The sequence below is a fragment of the Augochlora pura genome, chromosome 11 (assembly GCF_028453695.1).
Source record: "Augochlora pura isolate Apur16 chromosome 11, APUR_v2.2.1, whole genome shotgun sequence".
NCBI lineage: Eukaryota > Metazoa > Arthropoda > Insecta > Hymenoptera > Halictidae > Augochlora > Augochlora pura.
This window is the reverse complement of record NC_135782.1, coordinates 11015063-11027473: the sequence shown is the minus strand read 5'-3', so window position 1 is coordinate 11027473 and position 12411 is coordinate 11015063. Positions and strand designations below refer to the sequence as shown.

Genomic DNA, 12411 nt, shown 5'->3' with positions numbered 1-12411 from the left:
AACGCGCGATTCAATTCCCAAACTCTTATCAGTTGATCCGCTCGTTTTCCAAGCGCAGAGAAAATGTCTCTCGAAACTGTCTTAGATCTATCGTCTATCCTCGAACGTTCATTAGACCTCGCTCCGAACTCCTTCGTTCCGAGGAACGCTCGCTATACATTTTTACACGTTTGATTTTCCAGCGGTTCGAAAAAGGGTCGCTAGCCCCGTCAACTTCCAGCAGAGTGTGTCCCGCTTGTGTCGCACGGATCCCTCGAGGAGATCATCTTCGTGTACCATTTCGGTACGTTTCTCATTGAACTCCCAACCGTTCGCGTCAGCAAACGCGACGGATGAAACGGTCATTAATGGTCACCGTTCAGCTCGTCCACCATGAACAATAAATATTATGCGATCATCACGCGCCACTGGTCGTGGGTGTAATAGCGTGGAACGCGTGGACGAAGATCTGAAATTCGCGAGGAAGAGCTTCGAGGAGCATCGTGGAACTTTGAAGAGCTGCGCGAAACCGTAACTGACCGGAACGATGTATTCGTGGATCGCTCGTGTTCAACCCTGTTTCATCGGCATTTTAAACGAATTAGTTATCCAGCGTTCGCGGATCGACGCTATCTATCTCCGTTAAAATCCTAGAAACTCGCGGCCCCCAAGATTCGGACCTCATCTCGGTCGGAATCGAAACGGAGCGAGCCGATAGCGAATCTGCACGAGGATCGTTCGCGATTCTGTACGAAGTTTCGCCGGCGAGAAGTTTCTTCGGCAAGAAGCCGTCTCTATAAGAAGCCTTTTCTATAAGAAGTCTCTTCGATAAGAAGTCTCTTCGATAAGAAGTCTCTTCGATAAGAGGTCTCTCCGATAAGAGGACCTTTCGACATGAAGTCGATCCGAACGACGAAGCAAATCAAATCGTTCTCGAGTACCGTGGACTCGTTCCTCGTCGAACTCGATCGAACGGTGATCCATCGTGTGCTCCGGGAGCGTATTCCGCCCGGATTTTTCGCAGACTGCGATCGCGTCGCGAAGAAACAAAACATAAAAAAAAAATCACGAAAAACAAGAAAACGATGGTATTACTGTGATTTAACATAGCGTGGCTCCGGTTCACGAAGCGGGCGCGTTCACGCAGGTGAACGTCTCGTCCGGTTTGTTTCTCATCTGATTCGGAGAGAACGTTACGAACGTCACCTCTTTGCCTGACGTTAAATTGCAAACAATAATACATATATGTATACATATATAAGTTTCAACATGTATACACGTGCGGTGCTAGGAAAAGGAGGAGCACCCGACGATCGAGACTCGATTTCGAGATTCGCCGACTGGAAAATAAAAGTTTGATCTTCGTTTCGTTATTTTGATTGCCGACTTGTGCACTTTTCGTTCCATTGTTTTACTTGTTAGGTATATGTGTACATGGTACAGGCAAATTGTAATTAATAGTCGGCAGAATTGATGTATTCTATTATTTATCTTTGAGATATGAAACTATGTGGAGTATCTCCTATTTTGTCATTCCAATAGCAAAATTTAAAAAAAAATATCCTAGTACCGTTCAGGTAGACTAGACCATTTATTATCTCAAAAAAATATTCAATTCGATTGGTCAATTTCTGAAAAAGTAATTGCACGAGAAATCAATGACCAATCAAGAAAATACTTCATTAAAGAAAAAAAAGAACAAATGTTACAATAACCTATACATGGAAACAAAGATGGATCAAGTGACTCCAAAGAATAAAGTATGAAAATAGTTCGACCAGTCGCCGAATCGCGAAACGACATCGAGCCTCTCATATTAGGTTTCACGATTTCCTAGAGCCTCACGTGTATCCTATATATATAAATAAATATTTATACTATATAACAAAAAGTGCCCACTGGCTGGGCCATCGAAGCCTTCCGACTCGTTCTAAATATTCCGCAGTGCGGTTCGTTGCGAATTCGCTGAATAAGATAAAGTTTTTTCTCTTTATAAATACTTCGTCAACCTTATCTTTCGAAATTCTTGCCTCGCGGGCGCGCGAAAACGGGCCGGCAAGTTATCTTAGGAGGCTTCGATATTATTCTTCGCTCGAAGATCGAATTATCTTTTCCTATGGCTCGTCTTCGTTCACAGGATAAAGGGTATAGCTTGTACCATGCCGAACACGCGCGAACTATACTTACCATTGTGTCGCTCGCGACGATCTATGGATCGTCGGCTATTTCGTCTTCTTTAACAACGTGTAAAAAAACGCGTCCTCCTTGAAAGTCTCTCTCTTTTGACGTGATGCTCGTTGGTCGCGGCCCTTTGCCACGACTCAGACACTCGTTTCGTTCATCTATATCCCTCTCTATCCCTCTATTTATCTATCTCTCTCTTCTGTGTTTCGATTTTTGGTCTTCGGTTCCCTATCGCTGTCTCGAGCGAACGCGCAATGACGGAACGCGATTCGTTGCTGAATTTCGAAGAAAAATGATTGAACAGTCTCTAGGTTCAAGATGCTTTCCCGTCGCATTTTTGAGCTTGCGTAATTGACAAACCGTGTGCCTCTCAGAATGAATGCGGCAGTGTATCGGTGAAAAGGGGATGCGACGGGATCGAGATCGATCGAGCCAACGATGCTCTAATCTGTGAAATTATCGATTGATGTTGATGCAAACAATTCGATTCTATGAAATTAAACAAATATCGTTCGAACACGTTGGTAACGTGTCTCTTTGTGCTTTGTTTGTGAAGGAAAATTGTAAAACAGTTCGAACAGCTCGAAGCGTTCGCGAAACTGTAAATTGTTTCAATTTCTGATTCGGTAAACACATTGCGGACCGCTAGATGTTTACATTGATCGTCGATTTTACGCATTTCTGACAAAAATAACTAGATCGAATTGAGAACGGTGAAGAAATTATTACATTCAATTAATTAGAATTATTGATGAAAAGAGGATATTTGCTAAGTTCATATTTCGCAGACAATTATTGTCTGGCATAAGGATTCGCAGTCTATAGATAACAATAATGCAACATTTTTAATTGTAAAAAACATAGAAAACTCTGGCGACATGTTTCTGTCGACAACTAAATTTTAGACATTAATGACTGTTCAAGATTCATTATTTAACACTCTCCGTTAATTATCTATAATAAATCTCTAACATGAAAATTGGCAAGTCTATAGTTCTCTATAAGTGAAACGTACTCTGGACGGTTTCTTCTTATACCTTTTGCATCAGATAATTGCAAACATTGCAGTCGTATAGAACACTTATTATCTACTTTTATTACTTTCTGAATCAGTAAATTCATCAGTCTCTCAGAATGCATGGAACTTTGTATATATTGGACGTTTAACAGAGAGTAGTTACATCTTCAATATTCTCAAAACATCTCTAAAAGGATTGAGCCAGTTGATATACCCTGGCTCGATTAACGATCTTGAAAAATCATGGTTTTCCAGCCCAAATTCAGAAGTTAGTCGAGTAATCAGAACAATTCTCGTTGTCACTACCGATTACAAAACTACATAGACTGCGAATTTCTATAAATTTTCGCGAATTTTTGTAAATTCCCGCGATTTCTGTAAATCCTTGCGAATTTCTATAAATTCCCGCGAATTTGCATAAAGCACGTGAAACGCGACCGGTCCGCAATTTGTTACCAGATACCAGATTCGACCGTGAATTCAAAATAGTCCTCGAATAAAGCGCAAAATGTCTCGAAATTCACGGTCGTCTACGAATCGACGCGGGTACCGAGCATGTTGGCAGTGTTCAACGCGATGAACACGTGGAAAAGGAAACAATTATGGGGTCCGGTGCCAAAGAAACGACAGTACGTGCACCTGACTCGATGCAAACGATCGATGCACGGACGGCAGGATCGATGGGACATGATCAGCGGTTCCGAATCGCTTCCGGTGTCTGAGGAACAATCGAAACGGTTCATCTGAACGGGTTCTTCGCTCGAGTTTTCTTCGGGCGGGCGCGATGCCGTCAAGGTTTACCCAATTGTGCAGGGCGCGTCGGCTTCAGACCGGCGGCGGGCCTTTGACGTAACGCAGCTGAGGCGTGAGTAAGTGGTTCAAGGTGTTCGTGGCCTCGCAGCAGTACGGCTGGAGGAAGCCAGCGGCGCAGAAAAAGGCGACCAAGGCCAGCTGGAAGGGCAGCGCTGCCTTCAGGATCCGCCAGAGCCAGCTCTGGGACAGTCCAGGCTCGTTGTCGGGATCCCCGGCATCGGTTGCTCCGCTCTTCGCCGCGATCTTCATGATCTTCTCCGAACCCTCTTTTAGGATCTCCGTGAAGCTGCCCTTCTTGCACTTGCTGCACAAAGAGCAAAGGGAGATCGTGTTTAACATTTGTTGCTGGAGGAAAGGCGCTTGTAAGGGAGAGTTGTCATAATCGTATCATTTAACCCCTTGGCTACGGCAAACTTTGGCACGCATCGCATATTAAAATATTCCAAACACTAAATTCTATTACATTAAACCAATATTACTTGAAGTGAATATTAATTTTAAGCTTCTTTTTACAATATTTAATAATCAAATTTAATAATAAACGATGAAACAGGCAAAATGTTTTGGCCGGGAAGCCAACATGTTTCGGACGCCAATAGACGCCGACAGTGGTCAAAGGGTTAAGCAAATTTAAGAGACATGAAAAAGTGGTAATCTTATTTGTAGAAGTAATTGGTTAGAGTGATATGATGACATGTTATTTAACACTAGAAAGACGAGAACTTGAAGACGGAAAAATGACTGCTTTTCGGCAATATAGGTATAACACACATATATAAACCGGAAATGAAGGAGAGGAGGGGGGCAACAACAATGATTAATAAACGAATTTATATGTTGTAGAAAAAGTCACAAAATTATAAGAAGCTGTGTCATTATTTACATAATTATTTTTCTAATTGAAATTGAAAAGAAGTCAAAATGACTTGCTTAGGAAATCTAGTGTTAAACATTTTTAATTTTTATAAGTCTGTAAGAAGGTTTATTGTTATAGTAGAATTTTAATTTTCGAAAAATGTTGCAGAAGTACGATTTTGGCAACGTGTATTCTAATTCTCTGTTATAATTTTTATAATAGCAAATTGCATGGTTTAGAAAGTGTACTGCTGAAGGTGAAAAGTGGAATATGGTTATTTATAGAATGATTTAAATTCATTTTATATATTTATTTATTAAAGCAATGAATACTGATCAAAAATCAAATATATCGAGGACGATAATAAAGTTTCGTGTCTTTTGATATGCTTGCACATGCTTTGTGTATCTAAATTGAGCACTTCGAAAATTATATATACTAAATTGATCGGAACATTGAGGAAACAAAGTTTTTCCTTCCACTGTCGACTAATTATTTCCTTCGTAAAGGTATAGCAAGTGTTTGTGATAACATATATTCTCCCCTAAAAGAATATAACCTATCGCTGTCATTTTTATATTATAAATAATAATGAAAAATATCATAAATTCTAAACATTGCTGTAAATTAAATCGCAGAATAATCGTCGTTGCAGGTTGAATCTGTGTTAAGAAAGAAAGAAAAGCAATAGGAAAATGAAAATAATCAATGAATTCCGGCAAGATTATTAAAGGAAGGAAGAAATGTAACTCTTGTACCTTGCACTAGACGTAGACAAGTTTTATTTTGCATAGAGATTTGCAGTTAATTTATTATTGTTGAGTAGAATATGGATTTTTTATCATAATTAAAACCTTATCTTAAGTTTTCATTCCTAACCTCTTGTCTTACAATTTATGTTCAAAGAATCATTAATATTCAAATTTATCACAAAGTAAAACTAAAAAATTTCTAGCCTGTTTTCATATATTTATATTGTATATATTATTTAATTTATCATTGAACAAATAAATGAAGTAATTCTAGTGTAAAATAAAAATTGAAGAATATCATTTTTCAGGTAACAAAGACACTAAGAAAATAAATATACAAAAGAAATACAGAAAGAAACAAGAGAATATGTAAATATCATAATAATCTTTTTTAATAACTGCAAGTAATTTATATGGTTTCTAGACATTTAAATATGTGGTGGGCGTCCGTCAAATTCGCGTTTGTCACAGCAAATATTTGCGAAGAAGATTCGTCATTTCCACTTAAGGGGTTAACACTAAACCTACCACCGTCGGTTAAATGGCAAATTTTTCCCTTTTTATTTCATAATTACCGGAATCATCGTAAAGTCACTTTCATTAAACATTCTTGAATATATTTGCATACACTATTATAAAAATTGTGAAAAATCTGTTTTTAAAGAAGACATTCATTTATTTATTTTCCTTAAATAAGAAATTTACAGAATAAATTATTCAATGTTCTATCTTATCTATTGTTTATCTACCCCTGTGTCAATCTGATATCAAAGAACAAATTATACTACAAAAATAAGCGATAGATGAGGGTTAAATAGTAGAAAAAAAGTAACGAAGTATAAAGAACAATAATATACCATTTTAGCAATATAACATGCAAAATTTTGCATACGAACATCTTCATTATGATATTATAATTTCTACGTTTGTGTTATGCATAGAGTTATTACCAAGTTATTACCAAGACACGTGATAACAGCAGTGGTCTCTCACGCGTGAGATATTAAATTAATATTAGAATAACGCAACTACAAACTTCTGGTTTCTCGAAAACTTCACGTTGTCCCTTTAATCACGCAAATTAATTTATAGCTCCCGGAGGGTGTGAAGCAGATGGGAAATAAGTAAAAGGAAACTTCCTCGGAAAATCAAGGCCGTGATGTATCTCCGTGTCTGAGAACTTCTAATCACTGACCGCCTATCAAAACGTATCCTCATGCAATTTTCGATATAAAAGAAAATGCTGCGACCTGTCGAGTACACTAAGAGTTGAACGTTTTGAAAAATTTATGAATAAAGCTAAGAAATATCATAAATATCAATTAATTTTATGGTTGTAGAAATGATCCATTTTCCGATTAGAAATTCAATAAATGTAGCGTTCTTTTAAATCTCTTAACATTTCAAATTCTTAAAAAATTATATAGCAATTGTACGAATTTATATTTATTAATACATTTACTAATATGTTAATTTAATAAATCCAGAAATTGTCCGAATATAAATTCAATAAATCTAGCATTTTTTAACTCTCTCAACATCCCAAATTTTAAAAAATTATATAACAATTGTACGAATGTATATTGACTAATATATCAATTTAATAAATCCATAAATTTATAACCTAATCACTAATTATAAAATCGCAGACAGATTCTAATTGTCATGCAGATGCGTCCTAAAAATTATATCACAAAGAATACAAAAAGAAAAACAAAAAAATTAAAAAGTTTACTTAAAATTTAAACTAAAACTCTTGTAGATCTATTTTCGTTTGTCCAAAGTTTACGAAATATTAACAATGAATATTGTTGAACAATTAAATGCCGTAAAATCCTACTATTTCAAACAATTTTTACACACAGTTTTATTTACCTTCCGATCTGTCATTTCATGGAACATTTAAATTTTGTTTTATATTCTCCTTCTGCCTAGAAATTAAACCTAAGCTGCGCAAGGGGCGGGCCGAGGAGACGGTAGAACGCGACAAAATCGATGCAAAAAAAAAAAGGGGATGACGAGTTTTTACAACTTCTTTTATGATGCAATATGGCGAGCATTCCATGCCCGCGAAAACTAAACCTATTACCGTCGCCACCGAGAGCAGTGATTAAATGCGACTATAAAAAAACATCCTTCAAACAAAGTTAAATAAGGTGGTCGGGCGATAATGGGAATTCGGAGTAATTGCGATTGAAACAGCAGGTCACGGAACGAAGCTGTTCGGCCGGGAGGAAAATAAAATTGGGAATACAGGTTTAAGACTTGCTCTCCCTCTGTTTCTAATCTCAATTCCCGGGACTTGTAAATACCGATGCTACACGCGTTGCCAGACAATCTTCCTAAGCCTCGATAATTACTAAACTGCGGATTTTCATGCAAAATAGAAACTTATTTCTTCAATTGCAACGAACGGCAATAAAATAGACATTTTATTCTTTGCATAATACTTTTAGCGAGTAATTAATAACATATAGATTACCATTATTTTTATACTTTCTGCGAATAATTAATAATATATAGATTCTCATTATTTCTATACTTTTAGCAAATAATTAATACTGTATAGAGTACCATCATTTTTATACTTTTAGAAAGTAATTAATAACATACAGATTATCATTATTTCGCGAAAATATGAAAATAATTAAAAAGTATCGGTACTAGATTAAAATGTGGAAGTTAATAATTTAATAATTTAATTTAACAAACAATATATTTATTTTGTGAGTTCGAGTGTAATTTATAAATGCGTGGCTAAATTACTTGCAAAGGTGAAACTATTTTGTGAAATCAAAAATAAAAGTTGCTTAATTAAATTTATTTTAGTTTAATATTCGAACAGTGAGAGATTTATAAGCTATTTTATGGTCGTTATTAAACTGCGGATCTTGAGAATAAGTTACAGTAAGTTAAAGATGTTGATGTACTAATTTTAACTTGTTAACAAGGAAAAAATATTATACTTTGTTTACTTGTTTTGCAATCGATATAGACAACTTTTATTTTTCTTAAAGATTCTCGGATTGATAATTATAAATATATTCAAAAACTAGTCACCCAATATGCTGACAGTTTATCATTAAACCTAAATATCATTTATTTACCTCTGAAAACATATTCGTGCAAAGTATTGTACATGATTGTACAAATTTCTTACTTTTAACAAAAATTGACTTACACTATTTATAACATTTGTGGAACAATATAAAAATCATATAGAAATGAAATCATTTATAAAACAACATATAGACCATATAAAAATGAAATAATTCATAAGATAATATAAAAATCAAATAAAGATCATAGAAATCATAGAAACATCAAAATTTTCCTTAAGTAAAAATTAAATTTCGCTATTTAGATACAGATACATCAAAACACGTGCTAAAGCGTTAGAAAGAAGGGGTAAAAAGAAAATACTTTTTTAAACCTATTACAATGCATCTTGCATCCGCAGAGTAGCTTTCTTCTAAGACTGTCTGACGACCGTCATTGCAGCATTCATTCACAGCTAACTTCTTATATTCAAATGAGTGAGCGCGTTATGGGAGTAGAACTATGAACGAACGAGCTCTTGTCCCCACGTCTAAATAGACGCCTTCATTCTTTGCTTCTCATTTCGACGTTATGCAAATGGAATGCGAGCGGAGGAGACCGTTCTTTATTCCCTCCTAACGTCGTGGCATCTTCAGACGACGGAATAAATTAAAAACTACGTTTCAGTGCGTTTACCTCGGAAATTACTCTGGATCCGGTAACGGTATTAACGGATGCCAGTTTCTCGAAAGAGGCACGATAGAAAATCGGTAGATATTAATATCGTTAAACGGTTTAAAGATGTTCAAAAATGAAATATTGTTATTTTTGAAATTTTGAGGCGGGAACTGTAAATTAATAATACTGTTTTACAGATCTTCGAAATAATAGAAACATAAGAGTCAGTATTATAATTAGACTGAATTTTATAGATTTATAACAAAAATGAATAGAGAAGATACAAAACTGTAGACTCAATAGACGAATTAGCATTATTTTCAGTTACTCTATTTTCGACTTTTTTAAGATATTAAATAACAAAATACAAATTTATCTAATCCTAGTTTCATCCAAGTGACTTAGAACATTTTTATGATAAAAATTATTATTTTAAATCTAAGTCACTGTTATATATTATAACTATTAAATTTTAGCACACGCAATAAACTACCCCCGGGTGTCATTGTAAACCCTGGGGACATGCGATGAAAAATAATTAATTTCAATGAAAAATCCTGTCCAATTTCTATCGCAAACGAGCATACACTAGAAAGATAAAGATAAAGAGATCGTATACTCACTCGGAGTAGTGATGAATCTGGCTGGCCGATCTTTTCGAGGCCCTCGCTTCAACGCTTGCCGCGGTGCGAACGATCAATTCCCGGCACTGTTTCCGCAGATCCTGAAGCTCCGTCTCGGCGTCCTCGACTCTCTTCCATAGATCGGTGAGCACTTCGCTGCCCGGTGACAATTGGTTCTCCAGGCTGCGTGTCAGCCGACGGAGGGCTGCCAATCGTCGCTCGCGTTCACTCAACTCTTGCTCGCTTCCGCTGTCGGAGATCCCGCTGTCCGAGAGGGAGCCGCCTTCCTGTGTCAGACTGATCGGCGATGCGTCGCCGAATTTCGACGGCGTGCCGCTGCTCACCTCCTCTGTGGTCGCGTCTTTCAGCACCGTCTCGTTCTGCAACAAGAACATCAGAACGCGATCATCACTTTGACCCGGAGTCGGCGACGTCTGTTTTGCATTCTTCGGGGAGCAAACCGTTCTTGTCGTCCACGGTACGAGATATTGGACCGACGAGCAGCTTTTGTTAGATTTTTATTATTAGATTTTTATTAAATTCATTTATTAGACTTTTTTTCATGTTTTATTATTAAAACATACCTCTTACGCATTGTCACAGAAAGTTAACTGTTTTAATCCCTGCGATTTATTTTCGAAGAAACGCTATCACGAAGTAAAAATTAAATATTTCTGTTTTTTTTATTTATTTTATTTATTTTATCGTTTGTAATGGATCCGATTAGTAAATTAATGCCAATATTAGATAGAAATTGAAGAATGTGCTTTTTAAATTGCAATAAAATTAGGAAAAAATTTTTAACATAATTGAAATTATTGTGAACAAAATTTATGGACTATTTAAATTCCTTTTAAATATTATTTAGTTTCCAATGATTCATTGTAACTATAGTGGCATAATTTTAGATAATAAAGGGGACAAAAGAGCGTGTAGATATCACAATAACTTTTTGTTACGGTTTGAAGAAATTTATATAGTTTTTAAGCATTTAAATATTTTGACAATTACATTATAAAGTGAATGCCCCATTTGGATTATATTATTTGTATTTTCTTTATATTGATATCATAAATAATATATGTAAATGAATTCAAATAATTTATTATTTTATATTACAGCTTGTATTATAATTTATTACGATGCGAAAAGCATAAAACAGTTTACCTATTATCTCTTAATCATTCTTTAAACTAAAAATATCTCATACCATATTACAGTGTGCAAAAACAAACATCAACTTTGTTGCGCGGTGCGTTACAGCGTCGTCCGTAGTTGATGACGATTGAATAACGCGCCTTCCTCGCGATAAATTAATATGTTGAGAATAGATTTGAGGGTGAACTGAGATGGAACAAGGTGCCGTATTTAAACAAGGTTTAATAATAAAAAGACGAACAACTTATCACAAACTATAACACTATGTACAAAATGTCGGTTGTCGGACTAGATGAGAAGTTACCGAGTGCAAAGTGGAAAGTGATGTAGGTACGCTTCTCATCCTCCGATTACGCCTTCGTATGTAAATGGCGTGGGTGGAGTTGGTATTTCATTGGCTACTTAAATTATGTTAAAACCAATGAATATTAGTACGATGGCCAAGAAGAAGGGACAGCAGAAATCTGGGAATTCCCAGATTTTCATTGTTCTTAGCGTCGTTGTCGCTGGCCGTACCCCTGCTCATGGCCACATCTGGTATCGGTTGTCGAGGGCCCGAGAACTTCGACGCGGTATTATAAAGAATCTACCTGGGGGTCGTCATAAACTTAATTACATAGGCCGCTCCCAACGCGACAAACTTTTATGAAGTAACTTAAAAAATTAATAAATTCTATACAAAATAAATAAACATACATACGTATAAAGTAAATGAAATATTCTGTTTAGATTAAATTAATATTCCCTTTAACAAACAAACTCTGAACAAATTCGTTATTTCACTATCAGCACATTTGTGTACTGTTGTATCAATAAAAAGTCATTTGTATGTCCACGAGAGAGAAAGAGAGAGAGAGAGAGACTTCTTAGCAATTCAATTACCAAAATGGTCGCACTTCCGTTCACCTTAAATCGCGGCTGCCTTTAAGATTTCAGGGCGATCGATTACCGAGAAAATCCCGAAAGGGTGTACTTAAGCCTCGCCGCTGATTAGATCGCGGGATGCTGATAGGTATAAATACACCCCGAGAGAATACGATATCGAATATTGCGTAATCCAGTGTTGCTCGTAGCCGACGGGCAACAGGAAGGCATATAAGACGATTATACGAAGGGAAGGGGGGGGGGGGCAGGGTGAGGAAGGGCGGTTAGGGAGAGTGAAAGAAAAGAAGCAGACGGCGCGGGGGTGAACGCGTGACATGAATCGGAGCATTTCTTTAATATATTTATGAACTTTTTTTTTAAAGCAATCTTTGTTGCTATGTTTCTTTAATATATTTATGAACTTTATTTAAAGCAATCTTTGTTGCT

The 12411-nt window shown here is 36.2% G+C and overlaps 1 protein-coding gene across 1 annotated transcript in view; it reads right to left on the bottom strand.

Annotated features, from left to right (window-relative positions):
- Positions 1-213: 213 nt before the first annotated feature.
- LOC144477162 (klarsicht protein-like) overlaps positions 214-12411 on the bottom strand; it is a 126081-nt gene continuing 113883 nt past the window's right edge. Inside the window, exons 14-15 of the mRNA XM_078194650.1 lie at positions 9943-10322; positions 214-4298 (exon numbers count right to left, since the gene is read on the bottom strand). Of these exons, the coding sequence (XP_078050776.1) occupies positions 4007-4298; positions 9943-10322 (672 nt within the window). The 3' untranslated portion in view covers positions 214-4006. The remainder of the gene's footprint in view (positions 4299-9942; positions 10323-12411) is intronic.